This window comes from Talpa europaea (genome assembly GCF_964194135.1).
Source record: "Talpa europaea genome assembly, chromosome: 8".
NCBI lineage: Eukaryota > Metazoa > Chordata > Mammalia > Eulipotyphla > Talpidae > Talpa > Talpa europaea.
The window spans coordinates 57,294,886-57,322,504 of record NC_140075.1 but is presented as its reverse complement, the minus strand read 5'-3'; the positions used below and the strand labels follow the sequence as shown (position 1 = coordinate 57,322,504).

The 27,619-nt window shown below is 43.7% G+C and overlaps 1 protein-coding gene across 4 annotated transcripts; it reads left to right on the top strand.

Moving 5' to 3' along the window:
• Positions 1-1,313: 1,313 nt before the first annotated feature.
• ADPGK (ADP dependent glucokinase) lies at positions 1,314-27,619 on the top strand (the record flags this gene model as incomplete). 4 transcript variants are annotated; one of them, XM_084241007.1, is made up of 7 exons in its annotated part: positions 1,314-1,540; positions 8,563-8,788; positions 12,222-12,284; positions 19,269-19,389; positions 23,549-23,745; positions 24,307-24,405; positions 27,068-27,619. In XM_084241007.1, the coding sequence occupies 7 exons, from the start codon at positions 1,314-1,316 to the stop codon at positions 27,617-27,619; spliced, it is 1,485 nt and encodes a 494-aa protein (XP_084097133.1). The 4 variants fall into 4 exon arrangements, with proteins under 4 accessions (XP_084097133.1, XP_084097132.1, XP_084097135.1 ...); XM_084241006.1 differs by having other exon boundaries at positions 27,065-27,619; XM_084241009.1 differs by lacking the exons at positions 19,269-19,389; positions 23,549-23,745; positions 24,307-24,405.

Genomic DNA, 27,619 nt, shown 5'->3' with positions numbered 1-27,619 from the left:
AAGGAACAGCAACTCTGTGACGACAGCTTCATGGCTCCACACAGATCTCAACAGCTCCTTGTTTCTTTAACAGAGCAGCCCAAATCTCTTCCTCTGTGAACATTCCTTTGAAGAGAATAGTACGGTCAGGTAGTTTGGGTAAGCCAGGGGAGGGTAGATGACTGGGATGGGGAAGTACTGGTGAGGTGTGACTGGAAGGAATGAAGCTGAATTAATGCCTTAGATCAAAGCTAAGGAAATAAGGTTTCCCTGCCAAATCCAAAGGTCAGTGGCAGGGTGGAAAATCGAACACAGAGCCAAGGTCAGAAGCCAGTAGAACTGGAAAAATGGAAGCAGTCCAGGGAACAAGATTAGGCTGGGCATGGTGGCAGCTAAGAGCTGGAAGCAAGCTTAGCTTCCCTGGCCCGCAACCTAGGCTCACACATAAAAGGGTCACTATATGGAAAACAGGACCTGCGTGGGTTTAAACCTTACCATCAAGGGAGAATAGGAGAAACCAGGGTTTCTTCACTCAGGTTCATAAACTCCCTATACTGTACAGACTGTGTATATTTGTGCAATTTTCTGCGCTTGTTAAAGGGCACACCTCCCCTTCCCCAAGGGCTATCTTTAGGCTTGAATCTCATCCAGCGAGGACGATCACTGCAGGCTTCTTCAGTCTCAGCCTAAGTCCTGGGCAGCTGAAGGTCTCCGCCACCCTCCAAAGGGCTGAACCCCTCTGGCCCGCTCGCTTCAAGAGCTCGCTGCAGCGCTGCTGGCCTCTGAGCGGATCCCTCGGGGAACGCCGACCTGTGGGTCTCAAAAAGGATGAGTTTAATAAACGACAGAGGATGGTCGCAGGAGGAGGGTCGGATTAAAAGAAGGGGCGTGTGATTCGTGCCCCTCCGAGGACCTGCCAGCGCAGCTCACACGGGGACACCTACCGCTCAAGCAGCAACGTGAGGTTTGTCCGCTGCTTCATAAACCGTCCGTTTCGTCTCACGGACAAAGCAAACATATCTTCGCCCTCTGTTTTCGGGTACGGTTGGGGGTCCCTGGACGGGATGCAGCTCCCAGGCGGGCACTACGGCCTTTGTGCCACGTCCTTCAGGGCGGAGGAACCGCGCCCCCAAGCGCCAGGATTTGGGCGCCGGCAGAGGGCGTCGGCAGAGGGCGCCCTAGTCCGTCCACCGCTGTCGCCCCGCCCCCGAGGGGAGGGTCCAGGGCGCGCGGGCGTGACGTCTCCGCACGGGTGGCGACGTCGGCGCGCCGAGCCCGGAAGTGCGGTAGCTGAGGAGGGAGCCGAACGGCGCTGCTGAGGCGCCTCGGTCCCCATGGCGCTGTGGCGCGGCTCCGCGTACGCGGGCTTTCTGGCGCTGGCCGTTGGCTGCGTCTTCTTGCTGGAGCCGCAGTTGCCGGGTTCGGCGCTTCGTTCTCTGTGGAGTTCGCTACAGCTGGGGCCCGTGCCCCCGGGACCTGGCTCCCCCGAGAGCCGGTTGGCGGCCGCCTGGGATGCGCTTATCGTGCGGCCAGCCCGGCGCTGGCGCCGCGTGGCTGTGGGGTGAGTGTCTGTGGGGCCTGCGCCTCGGCCATTTCGAGGGCCACCTTGGCGGAGGTCGAGAGGGTTGGGAGCAGCGAGGTAGAGTCCGCGCGGAAACCCGGGTCTCCAGAGGTCCCTAGAGGCCCCTGGTGTCCACGCTCTTTTTGGCGAGACGCGTCAGACGCCTGGGATGAATCCCGTGGGTCTCGGCTTTAGGACTCCCGGACTGCTTTTTCCGCTAGACTAGCGGCTCTGCTGTTCTCTCAACTCGGCGGAAATCCCGCTCAGTCTGACACCTTCGTTTCGAGCCTCCTTTCCAGTTTCAGCTCCTCCCACTCCTGTGGTAACTGCCCTTCTGCAAAGACCACTCTGCTTCCTCCTACGTCTGAACTTCTTGAAGGAAGGTTCTAGCCTTTAGCTACCGAATTTTATTTCTTCACGCCTCGTTTCTCCTTCCTTAATGTCATAATTTGAAGACCCCCCCCACTAGACAAACTCCTCGAAGTTCACCGCGGACTTGTGGGGGGGGAGGGGTGTTAATGAGGTATAATCGACAAAACGTTGTATCATTTTCAGCTGTGTGCTATGTTGCTTTCTCAAATCCTGCTGCTACCCCTCCCAACTTCATTATGAACTCTGCAGTCTTCTTTGCGTTAAACACGCCCTTCTACTTATAAGCCTTTTCTTTTCCTGACTCAGTGACATTGCATATTTAAGGTTCTCCCAAATCACAGTACCTCTTTTTTGTATTCCTCGCTGGGAATGTAATTATTCCCTTTAGTCTAATTGTAGTCCCTTACTCAGTTCGACCTACTGCCTTGCCATCACCTCACAGGCACCAAACAAAAGCAGGCCTTCTACCAAGAACTTTAATAGTTTTGAGTGTTGTGATCAGGAAGAGTCAGGTGGAATAAAGTTATCATGAAGAGTAAATGAAATAATCCATGTCATCTAGCGTGGTGTCTGCTTTAAAGAGCACTCAAATGTTAGGTAGTACTTTTTTATCAGTTAACATTGTTTCTTCTGAGGTATGTCTCCTTTTTTTATTATTATTATTTTCAAGCTCAGGCCTTTCACCACTTAGCAACTTCTTAATTGTCCTCCCCGGTATTTTGCACACTCAGTCAACAAGTATTCATCAAGGACATGGTATATGTCAAGTCTGCACTGTTCTGAGGATACCAAAATGGGTGAGGCAACTTTCCTGCCTCATTTGTTGAAAACATATGTTTTCATTTGTATATTCATCTGCTTGGGGTCCATAATAGAATACCACAGAATGGGTTCTTAGACAACAAATTTATTTTCTCACAGTTCTCAAGGCTGATAGGACAAGATCAAGGTGCCAGCAGGATTGGTCTCTAAGAGTCCTCTCTTCCTGACTTGCATACAGCTGCTTTCTATCTGTGGCCTTGCATGGCCTTTGTGCATGCACACTCCTGGCCGCTCCTCCTCTCATATGGACACTAATTCTATTGGCTTATGCCCTCATTTAACCACAGTTATCTCCTAAAATAGTCTCCAAATACAGCCACATTTGGGGTAAGGCTTCACATTGCTATATCACAAATCACACCAAAATTTAGTAGCTTGAAATAACGATCATTTTATTATCCTGTCGTGATTCTGAGGGGGCTTGGTTAGGCAGTTCTTTCTTGTGCAGTTTCAGTCAGTTGATGGCCAGTCCCAGAGTCTTCCTAAAGGGTGATTGTGGTTGTCAGCTATAACCTCAGCTGGATGTTCTGCATAGTATGTTCTATGAGTATCCTCTTAACAGCAGCGTAACTGGGTTAGGATAGGAAATGTCCTAAGAAGACCAGGCTGAAGCTTACTGCTATTATGATCTAACCTTATTGCTGCACTCACAGGTCCAACTGGTAGGGGGAAGAGCTGGTGGAAGGATTGTCATCACATGGTAAAAAGGATGATATGCTTGGGAGCCCTAACAAGATGGGGCATCTTGTTATGACCATCTTAGAAAAAAGTCTGCTACAGTGACTTGTGTGGGACAGACCATGGAGAAAAAAATGAGATTTCTCCATTTGAAGGTAGGGGAGAACCGAATATGAAAAAGTATATTGTTTGTTTGGGAACAGCAAGTTGGCCCTATATATTGGGCAGGGACCTTGTGGTAAAGAGATGTCAAAGGATAATGCTGAAAGGGCCTTTTCTGTCAGAGTAGCAGATGGGGAAGCCATCAGGTTTATATGCAGCTAAATGATGCACAGTTCTTTGCCAGAGATAGCTGGTGGGAATGTAAAAGGTAGATTTTGAGCCGCAGTTCTCTCCTGTTTGCTTCAAGTTATTTCTGTGGGTAACAGACATCCACCCATTGGTAATACTTCTCATTTCTCAAGGAAATTCCCAGTGTAAAGAATGTGGTGTGCTAAGGTGAGGAGGGAGACATACAGTACTTGTGCCAGAATCTCATGTTGGTTGTGGTACTTTGACTACCTGGGAGAATACTTGCTTCAAACAATGTGATTCATGAGGAAGAAAATCTTGAAATCCTGACACTAATTAAAAGGCCGTTGTAGGGTCTCGGTGAAGGGGAAAAAGAACCTGTGGTAGTGGTGCAAAAGAGGTGAGGTAACAAGTTGGATATGGTAAAGACAGATGGTCAAAAATAATAGGTTTTTAGTATTGGGTATCTTACAGCAGCTTTATGTAGGCAGATACAGATACTATAAATCCGTTTTCACAGATGAGTAAACATTGATTTGCCTAAGATCACCCAGCTGTCGGTGCCAGAGGTACAATTTTAGCCTATTCCTGGCTCCCTGTTCATGCCACATTGTGGCTCTTAAGAGAAATTAAGAAAAAAGAAGTTTGTAATGGAAGGTGTAGGGGCAGGACAGGCCACAGTACAGGTTTTCTGATCCAGCAGACCGGGTAAAGGAGGAGTCAGAGTCCTCAGTGGCTTTTGCAGATCTTTCATTTAGATTTACCAGACATACGGCAGGCAGGGGTGCTGGGGGGCCGGGATGCTGGCAGTCCTCCCAGCTCCCAGCAAATCCTCTATCTGGGCTCTCTGGCCCTCTCTCTGCTTCCCTTCTTCTTCGCTCGGTCCATTCATTCTTGGCTTCTGCGGGCGTCCCTGCGACGGCTGCCCTTATAAACTCAGTCTCTCAGCCCAGGTGTACCCACTTCAGGTGCCCGCCATCAGGCACGCATTCAGGACCACAGGGTTCCCTCATCTATCCTAATGGCGGGAGGGCAGAAAAGCCTGATACTTTTACCTTACCCTACAGAAGGTTATCAGTTTGATTTCAGAGAAAGAAAAATATACATTCTGTGGGACTTTAGAAGATGCTGAGCTATCAGCTGCTGACAACCAGAGGGTGGAGTTTTGAGGAGCACAATTGCAGACTTTGGGGATGTCAGTAGTTAGCTTTGAGGCCAGAGACTGGATAGCATCACCTGGAAAGAGAACAAGAAGGGAAGGGAAATGGCAATTCTAGGAGACTGGAAGGCATGTAAGGGACTGGTGGCAAAAAGGAATCAGAAGCATTTTAAGAAAATGGTCAGTGATGAGTCCACTACATCCTTCACGTGCCACCTTCCTGGTGAGTGATAAACCCCTCATCCTAGCATTTGTTCTCGCATACCTGACTTCACCCTGACCTTTGAAACAAACCTGTCTTGCTCTTCTCCACTGTTTAAACTGTCCATTCTAACTAGATCAGCAGTCTTTTGTGTCTGTATACAGTCACTCCCTTCCTCCACATCTTTGCTTGTGTGTGCTCCCTGCATAGACCTCAGCAGGTCAGTCTGGTTTTGAATTTAGGCTCCTCCAGCCTTGGGCTTTGGAGTATAAACCCCCAGCCTCTCCTCGCTCATCTGAAAGCTGTAATGACTACTTCCCCATCTTACAGAGTTGTGCAAATTGATGACATTTGCAGATGCCCGCATAGCAGTCGGCACTTGATAAACGCCACCCCTCTTTCGCTGTTCAGAGCACCGGCCTAGGGTCAGCCAGGCACCACTATCCTGGCCCTTTTGAGTTTCTCTCCAGCAGTTCTGTATCTTGTGATTATGAGTAGCCCTCACAGTATCTCAGGTACAGGGTTAAAGCTAGAAAGAACTTAAGGAAACATAAATGATGAAGCAAAAGGGAGTTAAAATTCACCATTTCTTGCCTTTAAAGAACTTACAGTCTAGAAGAGGGAACTGTAACCACTTCTCGCAGCCCCCTCAAAGTCTCTGATATTCTGAGGCTGGAAACCTGGGCTCTCAGTGTGCCCTGCAGCCTCTTGTTTGTCCACTGCTTTGCTTTACTTTCCATTTGTATTGTCTGTGTTGTCTCCAAAATCATAATCTTTTATTGGTGTCTTAAGGAAATGTGAAATTTGGCCTGTGTATCAAATCAGCATAATTTTGCTTTCTGGTTCTTTTCCTCCCATTTTTTATTTCCCCTGATACTAAAGCACCAAGATAATGTGCTAGTTTACATTTTGGGATGTTATTGAATCGAGGTAAGTACAGAGAAGGAATCTCGCTCTGGTTAAAGCAAGTAAAATATAACATATAGAAGTTCTTGAATTGGTATCTGGCACATAGTAGATGTTCAATGATCTTTAATTAGAGTTATCAAAAATATTTCCTCTGTAAGACTCTTTTCCCCTGCTATTCATGATATGATTAGGTTGTAGAATACTCCCAATAATAACTTTATTTATTTAACTCAGCATTAGTTCTTTTCAGTTTCATCTTGTTGCAAAATGTGCTGACTGTTCCTTTTAGTTTAGTTTTTTGTTTTAGTTTTTTTTTTTTTGTAATTTTTGCAAACTTTTCCCATCCTCATTTTTAAAGAATCAAACTCTTAAGGTCTCAGCAGAACTAGAGTAGAGGCGATATAGTTATTGAGGCCATAATTTCCAAATATGAGTTCCCTCTGTATCTGAACTTCTTGCTAACCAGAATCAAGCCCCAAATCCATTGGGATACATTTTCTAGATAGGCTATTTGGTGGGAATGGTTTTCTTGATATCCAGACTCATACTCTGTAAAGCCTAGGAACCTATTGGAGTCTCAGAGTCCTAGATACCAGGTTTTCTGCTGAGATCTCTACCCTTCAGACATCCAGTGCTGTGTTCAGGAGTAATAAGGGAGTAGAATTGAACCAGGTTTGTTGGATTATTATGCAAAATTGTGAACGGCATGTGTTTTTAACATTTTTTAAAGCACCTGCCCCATATTCACCAGTGTGTTTATGCAGTGAAAGGCATAGCAACTTGTAGATTATGCCTTTCCAGTTGGCCAGAGTAATTACAGGCAGACCTTGTTTTACTGCACTTCTCTTTATTGCACATTGGAGATCCTGCTTTTTTTTTTAATAGATTGAAGGTTTGTGGCAACTCTGCCTTGAACAAGTCTATTGGGCCCATTTTTTCCAGCCTCACGTTCTCACTTCATGTCTCTGTCACATATAATGTATACTTTTTTTAGACATAATGCTACTGAACACTTAATAGACTACAGAATAGTGTAAACATAAATTTTATATGCACTGGGAAACCAAGACATTTGTGTCTTGCTTTGTTGTGACACTTGCTTTATTGTGGTGGTCTGGAACCAAACCTGCAGTATATCTGTTTGTATGTCTTTGAGTTTAAAAGAATTGTAAAAGATTGAGAATTTAAATGCTGTTCAGTATCCAAAAAACTTTTCAAAAACCTGGGATCCATGTGATAAGGATGCAGTCAGTTGTGTTTTAAAAAGGAATTGTCTTTCCCTTGCCCTTGTCAGCCTTCCTTGAGTAATTTGACAATATCTAGCCTACACTTGAGCCTTTTATAGTTTGTTCTTTTAAAAACTATAAAGGTAACACATGCTTGTAAAATTTAGAAATGTGTCTAATAAAAAATGAAATTCCTCTCCTTTACTCCAGTCTCATTTCCCTTGTTAGATTTGCTACATTACAATATTTTGGGGACAAGAAATTTTTGAAGGAGACCAGAAGAGAAACATATTGTCCACTGAATAGCTAATATGTCATATATTAAAATCCAGTCCCTTGGGACCTCTTCATTAATTTTTTACTTTGTTTTCAGAGCTGCTCTGAATTAACCCAGAAACCCAGCCACCCTGGTCACCAGGAGCTGTCTCTCTTAGCCTGCTGTGAGCCTGCTCTTCTGAGGCTGGAGCCACCTACATGGCCATCCTGCCTTACTAGTGTGAATGACCTCCCCAGCAGGCAGAGGTGGCTGCAAGCGCAGGAAGACACCTTCTAGCTACCCTCATTATTTGACCCTTCTCTTTTAAGGATGGATTTAAGCCAAAAGACACTGAACATAGAAGTCAGAACATTTTCATGCACACATTACCAGTATGCCTTAGTACTTTATAATTACTGTACAAGTATGCAGCACTGGCTTCTTAACTGTAAAGTTCACAGACAGGTCCCATAAATACCTGCCAATTGATCAGTTGTTTCAAGGCCTCAGTCTTTAAGGCACCACCCAGTTCTTAAGAGTTTCAGCTGGGAGTATTTCAACATTTAGGTACTTAGTGTATCTTACCAGCACCCTCATGGGTCTTTGGAAGGAAGGAGTGTGATACTTAGCTTTTGACCGAAACTTTTATTTTGCTCACTCTGCACCAAGCAGTGTTCCTAAGCATATGTTGTTTACTCGTCACAACAGCTCCATGAGTCAAATACTCATATCCTTTCATAGATGAGGAAACTGAGACACAGAGAAATTGAAGTGTGATGCCAAAGTCACACAACCAGTGTGAATTCAGATAGTTTGGCATTTTCTCAGAAACTTTATATTTGTACCATCAGAAAGCTTCCTTCTGAAATGCTGAGCACCTCTTTGTAACTAGCGTAAAAGTTTTCAAACTGTGTTGTGTTACTGAGACATGGTTTCAGATAAAGTAATCTTCCTTCTGCTACAAGCTGTTTTCCAGTTCCAGTTTCAGCTCAGCTACATCTTGTTTTCTGTTGGAATATGGCTCTCTGAAACATTTCTCTGCCAATAAATGCAGAGCAGCTGCCCTAGTGCTTTCCTTCACACCATCTCTTTCCACCTTCTCTCCAGAGTCAATGCCTGTGTGGATGTCGTGCTCTCGGGGGTGAAGCTCTTGCAGGCCCTTGGCCTGAGTCCTGGGAATGGGAAAGACCACACTGTTCTGCACTCAAAGACCCATCTAGAAGAGACCTTCATTCACTTCATGGGGAAGGGAGCAGCTGCGGAGCGCTTCTTCAGCGATAAGGAAGCCTTCCACAACATTGCCCAGGTGGCCTCAGAGTTCCCAGGAGCCCAGGTCTGTTGGCTTAGGATGCCTTAGGCTGGTGGAAGATAATTGTTCCTAGAAACAACCCAACAACTTTTTCCTCCAGTTTGCACCAGAAGGGGTCTTCGGTACTGCAGCATCTTCCCTTTTTGTAAAACTGTATCTGATCTTCCATGAATCGTACTGCTTCAATTCAGCCAACACTTCAAAAGCATATTTACCAAAACCTTAGTTCTGATTCATCCATTAAATTGTTTTCTTTTCATATTACCCAAGTTCGAGCTAGGAAAGTATGTATTCTTAACTCATCTGGGTATTGTTTGTATTGTGGTGACTTGCACTATCTTGATATGGCTGAGTTCTTAGAGCAGGAGAATAAGATCAAACCCACCAAGAACTGGTTCTAGTCTTCCTGGGAAGGAGGGAACTGGGTTCTCACCTCTGCTCTTAGTAAGCTGGTCCAGAGGAAGGTTTCTCAATGTCAACACTGTTGACATTTTGGGCTGAATCATTCTTTTTTGGGAGGGCTGTCCCACACATGGTGAGGCATTTTGCAGAATGTCTGCCTCTGCACGCTAGATGAGTGGCATTACCCTTCGTCAACAGTTGTGACAGCTGAACACGTCTCCATGCACCCTGAAATGTTTCCAGGCTCTTGAGAGGGAAGGAAACAAAATTGTCCCAGGTTGTAATTGTCTCAGACCTGAGCATGCACCAGAATTACTTGAAGGGTTTTTTGAAACACATTCCTGAGTCTTCCCAGAGTTTCTGCATCTGTTGATGTGGGATGGCACCCAATAATTTATCTTTCCAGCAAATATCCTACTCACTTATGTTAATGCTGGTGGTTCGAGGGCCTTGTTTTGAGGTGTGCATCTCTGAATACCTGTCAGAGACAGAGAATCTTAGGGGAAGGGGGTGTCTGTGCCCGCCTGGTGATCACAAAGCCCTGGGCCGGCGAGGTCCAGATATCTCCCGAGGCTCACACTGAGTAAGAGGCCGTGCTGGAAATAGCGACCTGCCAGGGCTTGTGCCCTCACTTGGCACATCTGCTGCTGCAAGTGCCCTCATGCCCCGTGAGAAGCAGTTTGGATTGTTTATTTAAACATTTCTCCAACACCCCTTGCCTCCATTCTTACTCACCTATAATCTTTTGCATGGACACCCCAGTCTGGGTGTGGTTTTCACTGGGGAAGCTTTTAATGCCATTTTTAATTGGTATCTTTCTCAGGCCACCCTTTAAAGTTTTTTTTCCCTTTGAAGCTGCCCATTTGAACATTAGAAATGAGCACAGGCTTAATCCGGCTGAGTTTCCAAAGCAGCAAACTGTTAAAATTTAAGTTACTATCATTTTGACTATTGAGCTCGGTAGTGAGGTGCTGATCTCCTCTAAGACCCTACATCATTCTAACATAACAATTGTATTTAAATCGCCTATTGATTTCTGTTCTCTTTTACCTTGAACTCTGCCTTTTGTTTCATGATGTGACAACAGAATTTTTATAGACTTTATCTAGTTTTTTTGACCACCTGAGTTATTTCTTAACATTGTGAAACCTGGGGCCTCCCTGGTGGTGCAAGGGGTTAAGACGCAACCTATGAGGCTATCCGCAGCCACTGCAGCATGAGTTCAATCCCTGACCAGGGAACTACCCACATGGCACAACAGACTTCTCCTGACTTGCCCGCTGCTCTCCTCAGCAGTGTATTTCAGTCAATCTGCCTGTTTTGTTTCCCACTGTCTCTCGTGAATCCTCTCACCGCCCACACCTCTGGCCTGTACCCCAGTTCTTGTATGCATCAGTAAATAAATCTTTTTTTTAAAAATTTTGAAACCTAAAATATGATATGTACCTTTCACTACAGTGACATTTCATTTGGTGCCTTTTCAAACTCCCTTAACGTAGAAGGCAGATTGGCTGATAAACAGCAGTGTATAACTGTTATATGAAAAATCCACATCATAAAGTCTTAATATTTTCCGCCGAGATTTTCAGTAAATTCTTATCATTCAACTAATTAGGGCCATAATTCAGCAGATATATGGAAAGTTTTGAATCTGTAGGAAGCTGTTACTATCCCTCCCTGATCCAGAAGTTGACATAATAAACCTTGTTCAGCATCTAGAATGAATTATTGTAGTCTGTGCCTCTGGATGGAACTGAGGACTAGGAAGATAAGATAGTAGCATTCCACCCAGATAAGACTCTTGATTTGGCTTCTCAATTTTCACAGAACATCAGTCCTTTCTTCTAATGGTCAGGTTTCCAAAACATGTGGATCCATCCTTAGCGACATAGAATACCAGTTGAATACCTGCTCTACCCTGCAAGGTCCTCAGCTAAGAGATGGGATTATTTTTTTTAAAGATTTATTTATACAAGCACTGGGTACAGTCAGAAGTGCGGGACGGTGAGAGAATTCACCAGAGCCAGAGCGGGGAACAGAACAGGCAGATGAAATACACTGCTGAGAGGAGCAGTGGGTGGCAGGAGAGGTCTGCGCACCATGTGGGACCCTCGCCGGAGGCCGGGGATCAAACCGGCGCTGCAAAGGCTGCGGGCAGCTTCACAACCCTGTGCTCAACCGCTGCACCACCGGGGAGGCCAAAGAGATGGGATATTAAGGAGAAAACATTGTCCATTATTAGGACCCATTACTTTTAATATTTATTTCCAGGAAATTCTTGGTGCATTCTGATGTTTCTGTGTTTCCTCCTTTGAGCACTTGTTGTATTGAGATAGTTTCTACCCTGCAAAAGTTAGTCACGTACCCTGAGGGTAATAGCCCAAGTGAACAAGAGGTACTCATTTAGAGAGCAGGCGTCAAGAGACCTGTAAGGGGGCAGGGAACAGGATGCGTAACAGCAGTGGCACTGCAACTGACAGTTGAGACGTGGGCAAGGTTTTACCAAGGTCTGAGAAGGGGCAGGTGTCCAAGTCAAAAGAACAAGAGTGTGCAAAAGGCCCTGAGGCACAGAAGAAAGCCTACTTGGAGTGCAGCACAGAAGGAAAGAGATGAAGGTTGAAAGGAGAGTCGAGGGCAGATGGCCTGTATGTTTCAGAAGAGCGATTTTGTTCATTATAGTAGTTACCCAGTGAGTCTCAGAGGACAGCAACATAGTTTTATACTCATTTTAGAAGGATTATAGCATGGAAGACCTGCCCACACTTCTCATTTCTCTTTCATTTGTTCTGGCTGCCTGGAAGCTCAAAACCAAACTTGATCTGTGGTCCAGACAATTATACTAATTTTCACAGTTAACATGTTTGTTTTTTTCACATTTCCTTATAAATTATTGACTGTTAGCATATGGGTTAATGTATTATTATCTTTATATGTGTGTCCTTGATGTAAAGTCACTTTAACTTTTTTAAAAAAACTACAATAAGTGAAAAAAGTGTTAAACTTGGGTAACATAGTTGTGCTAAAATACTGTCTAAAACCTTGAATTCTCTTACAGCACTATGTAGGAGGAAATGCAGCTTTAATTGGACAGAAATTTGCAACCAACCCGGATTTAAAGGTAGGTCAAATTCCCAGATAAAATGCATGCCTTTCATTAGTTTTAATAATTTTAGGAGCAAGAATGAGTTTCTGCACCTTGATTCAACTTATGAGCCGCCTACTGTGTGCCAACTCCTGGACCTCTTACTAGGAGGCAATATAGTAATTGTAGGAAAGCAGTAATAGCTGATACTTCCTGAGTACTTTCTGTGTGTCTGATGTTGGTGGTGCCTAGATACCTCATTAATTCCTTGCAACAACTCATAAGGCTAGTTTGTACTGTTGTTGGTGCTGTTACTGTCTCTCCTTGTGCATGAAGCTTGAGGCATAGAGAGGTTTACAGTGAATAAAAATGAAACTGCTCACACTAGACTCCATGTTCATAAGTACTAAAAGGTTTGTTAGTAAAGAGCCTGAGACAGGAGATTATGCAGTGATGACAGAAAAGAGTTGGCTGTATTGGTGAGCCTGCATCCCGAGTGTTGCAACATGGAGGCCATTCGATGAGGGATCAGCAGTGAAAACTTAAGTCTTAAACAATTTGGTTTAACTAGAATTTAAAAATTACTGCTGTTGGGGCCTCCTTGGTGGCTCAAGGGGTTAAGACGCAACCTATGAAGCTATCTGCAGCCACTGCAGCACAAGTTCGATCCCTGGCCAGGGAGCTACACACATGGCTCAGCAGACCTCTCCTCACTGGCCCACTGTTCCCCTCAGCAGTGTATTTCAGTGAGTCTGTCTGTTCTGCTCCCCACTCTGTCTCTGGTGAATCCTCTCACCCCCCACACCTCTGGCCTGTACCCCAGTTTTTGTATGCATCAATAAATAAATCTTTAAAAAAAAAATTTACTGTTCTTTTCAAAATAACATATGAGTAAGGTTGTTTGTTTTTTTGTTTTGTTTTTTTGGTTTTTTTGCTGTGAATGACAGTAGGTCCTAGTGGAGAGACCAACAGGGAGGTTATTGCTGTGGTCCTGGTGCAGAATGATTAAAGTTTAGATTACAGCAACCAAAAGAACTATCTAAAACCTACTAAAATGGAATCACTCAGTGCTATACTATACATGGGGGCACAGGAGATAGATTTAAGAAGATGATTCAAAGTAAATAAGCTTGAGATGTACAGATGGGTGTGGCTCTGATGATCAAGGGGATCATAAATAGTCCTCTAGTTTGGGGGAGCAGCCTAAAAATAGAAATATGGATTAGCAGCACAAAAACAAAACCCAGAGAGGGACCCATTAATACAGATAGATGAGCAGCAGTTTGAGGGGAAGAATTCCTGTGGAGCCACAGTATACTTAGATGTGGAAAGCACATTAAGGTCTGAATATTCACATTTTAATAAGAATTAAAGTTCTCATGAAATATTAGGCTGGAAAAAATAGATTCTTTGCAGTCATGATCTTTGCATGATTCTTTGCAGTTCCCAAATAGAGAAGATTGGCAATTCTAGGGCTTCAGAATATTCAGAATATTTCTAGGCTTCAGAAATATTACTATTAATGGATAGAAGAGACAAAAAAATTGGTTATAAACTTCATAGAAAGAGCCCAGGCCCTTCCCTGCAGAATCCTGGACATCTGTATAGGTCCCTAAAATGCCACCTTGCTGACCCTGAAAACCAATTCTGGTACCCTGGGATGACAACACCCTGGAAGTCTTAGGTGAGGACAACATTGAACTTTCCACACTGACATCCCAGGGACCAGCTTTTGCTTTTGGTCTCTGGAGAAGCAGGGCCTGGGACTGGTTTGATTCAGAAGCATTGTGGTTAAACAAACCTGACCTTGGTTGGAGTTTGAGGGGGAAAAAAGGACTCTATTTTGCAGTCCTCACAACAGTCTGATAAGTAAGATATCATCACCCCTTTAAAGATGGTAAAGAGGGCTTCCCTGGTGGCACAGGGGTTAAGCACAGCACTGTGAAGCTATCCACAACCTCTGCAGCATGAGTTCAATCCCCGGCTGGCCAGGGAGCTACCCACATAGTGCAGCAGACCTCTCCTGTCTCACCCGCTGCTCCCCTCAGCAGTGTATTTCAGTCAGTCTGCCTGTTCTGTTCCCCACTCTGTCTCTGAATTCTCTCACCCCCCACACCTCTGGCCTATACTCCAGTTCATATATGCATAAATCTTTAAAAAAATAATAATAAAGATGATAAAGAGATCCAGAGAGATTAACTAATGTGCCTGAGGTCATCAGCCAATAAATGACAGAGCCAGGGTTCCAGTGCCAGGTGCTGCCATGACTTTATACCCTCTTTTATACCTCTTATAATCTCTCTCTCAGAGATTCAGTTTAATTTTCTGAAGTACTTCTCAGTCTGGATAAAGTAATCATCTAAAACTACCCAAAATTAGAAGTAGGTATTTTTCAAAGATAATCACAATAATAGTACTAATATAGTTCCTACTATATACGAGGCACTGTGTTAAGTGCTTTACATATTTTTTAGCTCATTAAATTCTTACAATATACTGTAAGGGAAATCCTATTATTATGTCTATTTTGTACATAGGAAAAATGAGATATGGAGAAATTGAAACTTCATACACCTAGTAAGGCCTATAACTGGGATTTAATCCAAGTATTTGAGCCCCAGAGTCCCTAGTCTTAAAGAGTATGTCTCAGAAATAGATCATGGTGATTATAGCAAAGAGACATTTAGTCGAATGGTGGAATAAAAGCAAGATTGCATGGCTGGGAGCAGTTACTCTGGGAAGTACATTTGTGTGACTTAGCCACGAATTAGGAATAATGTTGGATTTGGTCAAATGCAGTTTCTGCATCGATTGAGATGACTATGATTTTTGTTTGGTGTATGGCAATTACACTCATTTTCAAATGTTAAACCAACCTTGCATCCCTTGCAAATTCCATTGGTTTTGATGTATTATCCTTTTTTCTGTCATTGGATTACCTTTAATACATTTTGTCTAGAATCTTTGTATCAATTTCCCAGAAGGATGCTGATCTATATTTTGCTATTCTTGTGTATGTCTGTTATTTTTGGCATTGGGGGAACAGTGACTTCATAGAATAAGTTGGGAAATGTTTCATTTTTTCAAAAAAGAGTATGTAGAGTTGGTCTTGTATCTTCCTTAAATGTTTATGGAATTCACTAATGAAGCCCTGTAGCCCTGGAGTTTTTCATGTGGGAAGGTTTTTAATGACAACTTTGATTTGCTTAATAGATATAGAAAAATTCGTTTTTTCTCTTTCTTGAGTGAGTTTCTAAACAGTTTTATCTTTGAGAGAATTCGTCCACTTCATCTAAGTTGTGGAATTAGCATAAAATTAATCATAATATTTCTTTCTCCAAGATCTGTAGATACTGCAGTAATACTATCTTTCTTGATCTTGGTAATTTATGTCTTTTTTTTTTCTTGATTGATTTGTCTAGGGGTCTATCAGTTTTACTGATCTTTTCAATAATGAGCTTTCTGTTTCACTGATTTTTCTCGTTTTCCTTTTTTGTATATCATTGGTTTGTTTAATTTCTTCTTGTGCTAGTTTCTTCAGGAAGAGGCTGGAGTCATTTACTTGAGACCTTTGTTACTTTTTGTTATAGGTGTTTAGTGCTATACATTTCTCCTTAAATACAGTTATAGCTGCATCCTACAGATTTTCAATCACTGTTTTAATTTTCATTCAGGTCAAAATGCTTTCTAATCACATTTCTTGCAATGGGTCCATCTATGCATAGGCTATTTAGAAATGTGTTGTTTAGTTTCTACATATTTGGGGCAAGGGTCCAGATAACATTCATTTATTGATTTCTCTTAATTCCTTTGTGGTCAGAATATGTTTCTTTGACTCTTAATAAAAGTATTGAAATGTTTTAATGACCTCGAGTATGATCTCTCTTGAAGGCCCACATGCACTTGAAGCATGTATATTCTGCTGTTAATGAGTGGAGTGTTCTTAAGTGTCTTCTATTTCACCAGTTTGTTTACTTGAATTTGACTAGGTTGGTTGATAGTGTTGTTCAAAGTCTTTTGTCTTTTTACTGCTTTCTGTCTTCTAGATTTATCAATTATTAAGAGGTATTAATATCTCCATGGTATTATGGATTTGTATATTTTCCTTGCCTGATCTATAACTTTGCTTCTTGTGTATTTGTAAATTGTTATTAGCTGCATAAATGTTTGATTGTTACATCCCCTTCATTAGTTGATCCCTTTATCATTGCCAGAGATAAAGAAATCCTAATATTTGCCCCAAAATCTGTTTTGACTAAAGTAGCCATTCCAGTTTTCTTTTGATTAGTGTTAGCGTAATGTATCTTTTTACTCCTTCTGTTTGTGACCTGTTTGTGTTTATGTAATATGTATATTGTATATAATATAGTGTACACATATATACATTGTACATGTGTGTATAACTATAATGTACTTCTTATGGACAGCATAAAATTGGGACTTTTTAATCTACTTTGACAGTCTTTTTTTATTGGACTACTTACATTTACATTTAGTAAGATTATTGATGTTATTAGGTTAGATTTTTAAATATGGCATTTGTTTTCTATTTATCCCCCCTCTTCATCCTCTTTTTCTGCATTCTTTTGGGTTATTTTCTTCTATTTCACATTATCTTTTTTTTAATTATTTTAATTTGTTATATTAGTGGTATTTTAGGGTTTATAGTGTACAATTTTAGCTTATCACAGTCTACTTTCAAGTGATACTGTATCGCCACGTGTAACATAAGAATTTTACAGTAATGTGCATCCATTTCTGCTTTCCATTTTTATACTATTACTGCTTTGTAGTTTACATCTACATATATTGTAAAATTAAGATTATCTTGTTAATATTTTTCTTTAAGCAGCTAATCATCCATTATATTTAAACAACAACTTATGTCCTTATCCAGAATTAGCATTTCTGGTGTTCTTCATTTGTGTAGTTCTGTATTTCCATTGGTATCATTTCCTTTTGCTTGAAGAATTCCTTTAGTATTTTTTGTAATGCAAGTCTGCTGGTGATTAATTCAAATTTTGTGTATCTGGAAATTAAAAAGGTAATTTACTGAACATTTGTAGAGCATACTCAGTTTCCTCTTGTTGGTTAGAAATCACTGTCCTTTCACAGAAACATCAATTCCAAAGAGCACCTGCACCCCTATGTTTATAGCAGCACTATTTACAATAGCTAAGCTTTGGAAACAACCCAAATGCCCAAAAATAGATGACTGGATCAAGAAGATATGGTACATATACACCATGGAATATTACTCGCATTCAAAAAAGATAAACACATGCAGTTTGCAGCAACATGGATGGAGCTGGAAGGATCAGTGATGCTCAGCGAAATAAGCCAGAAAGAAAAAGAAAAATACCAGATGGTCTCACTCATAGCAGGAATCTTGAAAACTTAAATAAGGGACCAGGAAAAAGAATAACTATAAGAAAGAAAATATCAAAATCAACAAACAACTATGAACCAGAGACACTCTATGTGGGGTAGGGGGCGGGGAAAGGTGGCTTAGGGTCAAAATAAGGGGGTTGTAATTGTAAGGGGAATATAAAAATAAAATTTAAATAATTAAATAAATAAATAAATAAATCACTGTCCTTTGTTGCCCAGTGTCCAAATTTTTTAAAAACATTGTTTATTTTGTCTGGCTAGGAGGGTGGATCTGACCCTTGTTATCTCATCCTGAAAACTGAAAATCTAGCTTAGAGCTAGACTTTTTTCCTATGGGAACAAAATAAAGTTGTAGGGTCAGGACTTTTCAGAAGTGGCAAATATGGGCATGTGTCAAGTTAGAAAGGGAGAGGTCAAAGGGAGGCAGATATATTTTTACCCAGAAGCTAGGATTTCTTAGAAATGTGAACATGCCTCTTCAGGAAAAAAAAAAAAAAAAAAGCAGTTAATTAGCAAATCCATATGCTCTCGAGGCTTCTGGGTAGGGCGTATAAATCTGAAATGGTGTTGGTCATCTCTAGGGACTTCCTTTAAATCCTGGCCCAAGCCCTCATTGCGCATTGGTGTCAACTGTGTTAGCCTGACTGTGAGTGGGGCACAGAACTGGCATGGTACACACAGCAGATGTGAAATGGCTTCCAGAAAGAATAGCCACAGAGAGGCCCAACTTGGAGTTGAAGAAAAACGTTTTGGAAAAGCTTCAGCACACTTTCCCCTATACTTTCCAAACTGAGATGCTCTTTAATTCTCATATTTGGAAGGCAAGCCTGTTGACATAACTGTAGTAGAGAGGTTGATCCCACAGATTAGGCCGTCTGATTGTTGAGGGTATTGCCATCCTGAGGCTCTTTGCTGTATAAAATTCAAACATTTGTTTTCATTGGCAATTTTCAGCAGACAACATCCCTATCTGTTTACTATACAGGTTATGAGTAAGAAAGTGGAGGAGAATTGTGTTAGTCGGATAGACTGCCACAATATAGGCTGAGTGTTTTAAACAACAGAAATTTATTTTCTCACAACTTGGAGGCTGGAAAGTCTAAGATCAAAGTTCCATCAGGGTTGTGTCTGATGAAAGCTTGCAGTGGCCACCTTCTGACTGTGTCCTCCATGGCCCTTTCTTTAGTGCATATACTAGAGAAAGAGATCTCACCTCCTTTTCTGTTGGGTTGGGACCCCATCCAGATGACCCCATTTAATCTTAATTACCCTCTTTCCAGATGCCATCACATGGCAGTTAAGCTTCAGCATATGAATTTGGAGGGATAGAAACATTCAGACCCTAATGGGGTATATAGAATTTGGAGGCTGCATTGGTACCTGTATAACTTGTGTGACTTGAGTCTTTTGTCAGCCTCTCATTTCTGGGTTCATATCCTCTGGAGTCCTGACCCCTGATAATAGCCTTTTACTACCTTCCTCCATACTAAAAGCTTTCAAAATTAGATTTGGAGTTCATTGTTTTGTTGAAGTGAATAGACATGGCTTGGATATACCTTTTCACTTAATGCCAGATTCCATGGGTAAAGGCATGGGTCTTCTCATAGACTTCGTTTTGTTTGTCTCCAGGTTCTTCTTTGTGGTCCAGTTGGTCCAAAGCTGCACGAACTTCTTGATGACAACGTATTTGTTCCACCAGAGTCATTGCAGGAAGTGGATGAATTCCACCTCATTTTAGAGTACCAAGCAGGTAAGAGAAATGAGTAAGTAATGGTGTAAGACCAGTCAGGGGATTGTGTATTGTCAGATTGGTGTGTAAAAATTATCTTTGAAAATTGTCAGGGTTCCGTTCTTGCCAGACCAGACCAGACCCGTTTTTTGTCTGACCCCGTGGTACTGCTGAGCTGCTACTGGCCATGGTCTGGAGGAAGAGTGCTGGCATCTTGCAGCACTGCCCAAAACTCCCAGGTCCACAGTAGTCCGAACCCAAGAGAAATCAGCTTGTAGGAAAGCAGGTGTCACGCATAAAAATGAAAATGCATTAAACACGCATGCCCAATATTTTTCCTTATTACTGAGAAAAGAGAAGGGCAGTGACATCTGCTCAGCTCTGCTGGATTCTGCCCTCGGCCTTGCTGGTCAGCTGTTACAAGCTGATTAAGATTGATTCCAGGCACCTGCAAACTTCTTTTGAAGCATTTTTCTTTCCTTGTGTGTGTATGGAAGTGGAAGTGTTTTGTATTTAACAACACTTAATTTATTTCCCATTATATAATGTTCTGATTTTATAAATCATATCAGCCCATCCCAGTAGATTTTGTGTTATACAGACTTGCAGATCTAATTTCTGAGAGAATCCTGAATACCTGAACATATTTTATTCTGTTTATTTGATTCTGTATGTTTGCTTTTATAGCTTTTCTTTACTCAGAACTCAGACTCTTGAATTTTGGTTCAGCATGTTACCAATTGGTTCCTTAAAGCAGCACTTCACACGCTTCAGTGAACTGCTTCCAAGTCAGACAATTAGGAGCATCTCGCCTTCTAGAGCCATTACTTTTAAAATAAGATGTGAAATAGAGTGATTTCTCTAAGTACAAAGAATTGCTTCCTGTTTCTTGTTCTCTTTGGGGTACTTACTGGAATGAGGAAGTTAGGAAGGGTCTGAAAATCAGGGACAGAATGTTGGAATAGACAGTTCACTTTTAAAGATGCTCAAGTTTTGAGTTTCTCTCCAGTTTAGTTTCCCCAAATGGGAAGTCATAGTCTTACTGCCTGCAGATTGAAATAGCGAGGATGAGAGATCATCGTGTCTCAGTACTGTGAGGGCCTAAACGCAAGGCGTGAATGGCTGTTGCCTGGAAGGGACTGGAATACTGCAGATGTGTCTTGGAGGTGCCTGCTGCTACTCGCAGGTCCAGGTTCATCTCACTTTCACTGTGAGCACTCACACCATGAACTTGGGACCTGCCTGGTTACTGTAACTTTCCCTGGTGAGTAGAGTGAGACTAGTTTCCTCCAGGAGACTTTGCTGTTATATTTGACAAACAGTGCCTTGGATGCAATTAAGACAGCACAGCTTATCCTGAAAGGAAGTTGTTTCTACCCTTGGAATGACAAGCTCACTTTTCAGTTTTTTCTTTTCTATGCCCCATTTTCTCAATATGTAACAGTGGACTTTCATTAAAATTCCTGTGAAGTTACATTGTTATCAGCCCCAGGAGGGAACCTAGTCTAGGGGTAGCCACCCTCTGGTCAGCTCTGTCCCCAGCTACTCTCCTCATGGATGAGTCAATTCCCAGAGAGGATTGTCACCTCTTTTTCCTTCCAGCCCTCCCCCAAGGAATTTATTTTCAGGCATTGGGCTAGGGATCCAATGAGTCACTGTATAGCTTTTGTGAACTTACTAACCCAAGGGCAGGATGATAAATTGAGAGAAGGGAGCACTTACAGAAATGAAGTGCTCTGTGAGAAAGAGGGCAGCATCTGTCATTACAGGTTCACCCTGTCTGAGTTTTGGTCATTTTGCTTCTCAAGCTCTACATCAGCCCTGTGTCTGTGGAAACAGCCAGTGACCAGCTCTTCACATCCCTGCTTGTCTTTGCCTTGCTGAAGTCTGTTGATTTTGCTTCTGTCATTTTTTTTCCCTGTGGAAATGAATTGACTTTGAATGTTGTGGCTCTTTCCTGCTAGGTTCAGATAGGCAGTGCTTCTTAGTGTTTCACTCTGTGAAGCCCACTTCCAGGTCTTGCCTAGAAGTGGAGAATCCTAATGTCCTGTGTATTCCTCTCTCCAGAGTCTCGTTGCTGAAGAAATGCTGCATTTGAAATTTATACCCATATTTGTTGTCACGGGCATTTAAGTCATCAGTCTGATCTCACTCGTCTTGCTAATTCAGTTGTATAATTATATACCAGGAACAGTGAGGCAGTAGCAATATGATGATATGAAGACCAGGACGATGTCCTCAGCTCACCATTTACTGCAAGAGATGGACTCTTACACAAATTATTGCTAAATCATGTTCCAAGTCCTGTAATAGGGTATAGCAGTGGCTTAAGGAAGGAAGTGATCAAATCTCTTGGGGGGTGGCAGGGTTAGGAAAGCCTTCACAGGGAAGGCTGTCCTGTGTTGGGTTTGTAGAGATGAAGCAGAGTTGAGATTCTGCTCTCATGACCCCTGGGCATTTCCTCTGAACAAATAATGAGACAGGGGCCAGGAGGTAAGAAAGGAATGTGGTATGTTAGCAAATATAACCGTTGTGTTGGAGTTTAGTAAGTAGGTAACATTTTTTTCTGCTTTCACAGATTTGTATACAAATGACTCAGATATCTCTCACAGGATTAGATTCAGTAAAACTAAACCCAAAGCAGAGGAAGGATGGGTTCTCCCAACCTTGACACCCTTGCTGTGAAGAGTCACACATGCACGCTTCCCCAGAGAGGTAGGGTTCTGTTGGAAGAGGACGCTCTGGAAAGGGGGACGCAGGTTGCCAGTTGCAGTTGGTAGATCAACCTGCATTATGAGGAAACCCTGTTTAAGGGGAAACTTTCAGAAGGAAATAGCAATATGTATGCTGGGAACCAATGAAAAACCAGGTTGCCACATACAGACTTCGATTTTGTAAATGGGACGGACCCTTTAGTGGAAGGAAAGCTGTGTAAGTCTGGGACCTAAATCCCTCCACTTCCATGCTGGTGGGGACCTGCTCCCTCTGGTGCTCAGGGATGGCCTCGTTTAGGATTTGCCCTACATGGTAGCAGAGCAGAGGCAACCCTTAGGCTCACTAAACTTCAAGATTTTCTGCCAAGTCTTGTAAAGAAAGGTGTGAGCCCTGCATGGGAACGCCTGAGCTCATGAAGCCTCACCAGGTGGGCTCCAAGAGCCCTCGGCCGCCACACTGCTTCCCTGTTCTTCAGGACTCAGCAGTGGCACGCTCCTCTGCGACTTGCTGCGTGGGGTCTTAAGCAGTAGTTTCCACCTATCTGCCCCTCGGTCTCCAGCGCTGGGGCGTTGCCACTCACAAAGCACACACTGTGTCAGTAGAGTCTGATGGCGTGGCCAGTGCTGAGAACCTCTCCTGTAAGTGCATAGACTCCACTACCCTGCCAGAAGACCCACAAAGGTGGGGCTGTCTCCCTCTGCTTGGGTCAGATTAGCAGATGTCAAGTGGGCACTGTGACAAGAGTCAGACATCCTGCCTGCCCTTTAAAGAACTGGGGCACAAATCTGTGGCAAGTAGAGTTGAGAATAGAAGAGAGAACTCAAAGCAAAATGATTAATCATTTTCCTTAGTCCACCTTGTGGATGCTCTGAATAGTGAAAATGCTCCTCAGGCTCACTCAGTCAGCAACGATTTAGGGGAATGTAGCTCTTGAGCTCAGTCTCGAACAGTCCTTATTCCCAAGCAACTCACTTGGAGGAGGCCAGACACTCTTACCTCTGGATCAAGTGCCTGTAAACCCCCATGTAGGCCATGGCTGAGCGAGGGATCTCAGGGAGTGGCTGTGAAGTGGACATGCTTTGGGACGCATGCCCCAGTATAGTGTGCTGGTTTGTGGAGGCGGTGCTCCTCCCTCCCTGTCTCTGGGAGCTCAGTGGACAGTAGAGGTTTCCTGGGATTGGAGGGGAGCTACTTGGCAGCCCTGAACAAAGGCACATAGCACTTTTACTGTTTTATTGTCGGGTTGGGGTTTTGGTTTGTTTGTTTACTGCCCACCATCCTCCTGGATGCAGTCCTGTGCACACCTTGGGCCACGTGGCCAGGGTCCATCACCAAGGACCAGCCTACCCAGAGCCGAGGCGCCAGTGAGGCCCCTGCAAGTACACCCCTCACCCTGCACCCCCACCAGCTAAGCGACTTAAAGCCTCTTCCTTTTCTTCCCATTGTGTTGACTGGGCTTTTCTAGGGGAGGAGTGGGGCCAGTTAAAAGCTCCCCATGCCAACCGATTCATCTTCTCCCACGACCTCTCCAACGGGGCCATGAATATGCTGGAGGTGTTTGTGTCTAGCCTGGAGGAGTTTCAGCCAGACCTGGTGGTCCTCTCTGGATTGCACATGATGGAGGGACAAAGCAAGGAGCTCCAGAGGAAGAGACTCGTTGAGGTAATAGCACTGTTAGAGAATTTCACAGATTTCAGCTGTGTTTCCTTCTGATCCCTGCCTCTCCTGGTTTTGCAGCTTGTGCTGCCTGACCCGCAGCCCCAATGTCCCAAGGACAAATCATGGCACCCGGCTCCAAAGCCTGCTTCCTGCCCCAGCGAGGCAACTCACAGTCTTCTTTCAGTCCTGGGCAGCAGCTTGAGTAGGACAGGTCGGAACCGCTTGCCCAAGTCTGCATCCTGGGCTAACCTGAACACGGCTGCTGTGTTTGTAATTTGTCTTTCGTGTTACCTGTATCATCTCATGTCACATCAGCTGCACTGCATTCCTGCAGATTCATGTACTGTGGGTTTAGTCCCCAGGAAGGGGCTGGCTGTGGGAGCGTGCAGAGCCACTCTTCATGCTCTGCGGAGCCTTACTTCCCTGTTGGGAAAAGCAAACCTCTGCTTTTCGCTGAGGCAGAGAAGGCAGTGCCAGGAGGCATTGCTCTCAGGACCTGGTCCCATCTTCATTTCTGCCTGACGACTTGTTTCTAACGGTGGTGCTGTCCTCACCTCTCTGCAGGTCGTGGCCTCCATCTCTGACATCCCGACCGGCATTCCCATCCATCTGGAGCTGGCCAGTATGACCAACAGGGAGCTCATGAGCAACATTGTGCATCAGGTAACCGCATGGGCTGAGCATGGAAGACTCTCTGGCCTTAACCCTCACAGGCCCTTGCGGAAAACCACTTTTGTGTTTCGGCTCAGGGCCACCTCACCAAGGTGTGGATATCATGTCGCTCAGACCTTGGTCCATGGAGATCCAGATAAGGAGCCAGTGCTGTTGTGGGGCAGGCTCTCCTACTAGGTCAGAAATCCTGCAGTGTCATCGATGCGTTCATGGGCCATGTTTTTTCCCTCTGAAAGGGGGAAGATAGACGTGATTGCAGTAGAACTCAAGGGGGGAAACTGAAAACCCGGCTTGGTTGCTTTCAGGTGAACTTCAGGAAGCTCAGAGAAAAAAAACCTGGGGGAACTGACTCCCTCAGCACCAGGCATCAGGTGTTCAGCTCTTGCCTTTGGACAACAGTGATGATTAGATAAGGCCAGGACCATGAGGCTTTAAGAACACAACTTGGGAAACTTGGTTGGAGTACCAACTTTGGCACTCTCACTGCTTTGAGAAGTTAGACAAGTTATTAAACCTTACATTTTATTGTTATTTAACATTTTTTAAATGGGTAATATATTTATATGATTTAGAGCCCAAAATGCATTAAGAGATATACAACAACATATCCTTCTCTCTTCCCTTCTGTGCCCATGTCTCCCTGTTAGTTTCATCCGTAGACTCCAGAATTACTGTGTACATCCATCAGCGAATGTGGGAATATATCCTTATTTTATCTTTTTACCCACAAAAAGTAGAAGCATTCTAAACACTCTATTGTGCACTTGCTTTTTGTTCAATGAATACATTTCGGAGATCTTTTCTGTGTCATCACATGGTAAAAGGAATATGTGGGTGTGCCTGTTTTTTTAACCCAAACCCCCTTAGTGGGCATTGTGTTGTTACATCATTTGCTATTCCGTACACCACTGCAACAAATCACCTTGTACATGAATTTGTTTTGCCCATGAGCAAGTACCTATGTGTATAGAAGTACACTCTCAGATGTACAGCTGCAGGATTAGAGCTTAAAAAGCATTTGTAAGTTTGAGGTTACCCATATGAGGATTGTACAACTATAGGTGCTTATTTCCTCATATCCTTGCCACTGAAATACAATTAAAAATATACATTCTTGGGGCCTCCCTGGTGGCACAGTGGGTTGAGCACTGCACTGTGAAGCTGTCCGCAGCCTCTGCTGCGCAGGTTCGATTCCCGGCCAGCCAGGGAGAAACCCACATGGTGTGGCAGCCTCTTCTGTCCCACCAGCTGCCCCCCTTAGCAGTGTATTTCGGTTGTCTGCCTGTTTTGCTCCCCCCTCTCTTTGGTGAATTCTCTCACCCTCCCGTGCCTCTGACCTGTACCTCAGTTCTTGTATAAATAAATAAATCTTTAAAAAAAAATTTTTTTTAAATATATACATTCTTACCAATCTGGCAGGTGAAAAATGGTATTTCAGAAGTGTTTTTTTTTTTTTTTTCTTCCTTTGATAGACTTAACTTCTTAGGCAGTTTTAGGTTCACAGCCAAATTGAACAAATGTTGAGTTCCCATATACCACTGCCCCACACACCTGCAGTCTCCCTCTTGTCAGTGCCCACTGCTCTGGGGGGTACCTTGATACAGTCAGGAGCCTACGTTGATAGATCTTCCCACCTAAACTCCCTGGTTACATTAGTGTCACTCCTGGTGTTTTTAAGTATGGCTTTTACTTGCATTTCTCTCTTTAAGGTCGAATGTCTTCTCCCTTTTTAAAAACAAGCCATTTTTACTTGATTTTCTATGTAACTGTCCACTTAATCTAGCTGATCCTCAGTTGCTTATCTGCAAAATGGAGGTCACCCCTTCTTCCCTCAGAGGGTTACTGTAAGAATTAAATAAAACCTTCAACTCAGTGCCTGGCACTGAACATGGAGTAAATGGAAGTGGCTGTTACACTGGCAAAGGTGTAGGTCATCGATTGAAAGATAGTTAGCACGCACGCCCTATCTGCATGCTACATACAGGGTTCACCTCTTGCATATTCACCTTAGATGCATTCCGGGCTTTAAGGAAAGTGCTAAGTAAAAAAGAGCATGAGGTAGGTATAGTCATTCCCCTTAAATAACAGGTTCAGTGGTTCCTGTTTGGTACCACTTTTCACAATGTTACTGCTAAATGCAGCCTTCCTGACCCACAAATGCTTCAGAGGTTTAGCCCTCACACGAGACTGCTGCTTGCTTTCTGATGGTGTTTACACAGAGCCGTCATGCCCCTGGCTATGCAGCTGGGGCCTTCACCTTTGCACCAGCCGAAACCTTGCTGACCTTCAGGAACTGAGAAGCAAGTCCCCTCAGTAGCAAGAAAACCCTGTGTGTGCCAAGGTGAAAGCCTGGCACCACAGAAAACAAGTGCATCTCCCCGCTTTGTCTCAGCTTCACATGTGAAGAGAGGCTGGTGTCCAACAGTGTCACTGCAATTTTCTTATTTATCCAAGTGATGATGATGAAGGTGGAGACAGCGGTTTACCAGACAAAACAGTGCACTGTGATCGTCACCTCCCCACCATAGGCTTCAGGGCAGGGTCTTATGGTAACGAAGAAAAATGCTAATGTTAGTCTTTGGCTGTGTCCTAAGATGTCTTCAGAGCTAGGTGTCCATCAGAAAGAGACCTACCATTTTGTTTTTGTTAGCAGGTCTTTCCTGCTGTGACTTCCCTTGGACTGAATGAACAGGAGCTGTTATTTCTCAGCCAGTCAGCATCTGGACCTCACTCCTCTCTCTCTTCCTGGAATGGTGTTCCTGATGTGGGCATGGTCAGTGATATCCTCTTTTGGATCTTGAAAGAACATGGGCGGAGTAAGAGCAGAGCCTCAGACCTCACCAGGATCCATTTTCATACACTGGTCTACCACATCCTGGCAACTGTGGACGGGCACTGGGCCAACCAGCTGGCAGCTGTGGCTGCAGGTGCACGTGTGGCTGGGACACAGGCCTGTGCGACAGAAACCATCGACGCCAGCCGAGTATCTCTGAGGGCACCCCAAGAGTTCCTGACTTCCCACTCAGAGGAGGGCTCCAGGGTCATATTTAACCCAAGTGAGCCAGTAGTAGAATGGCACAGGGAGGGAATATCCTTCTACTTCACACCAGTGTTGGTATGTAAAGATCCCGTTCGAACTGTGGGCCTTGGCGATGCCATTTCGGCCGAAGGACTCTTCTACTCAGAAATATACCCTCACTATTAG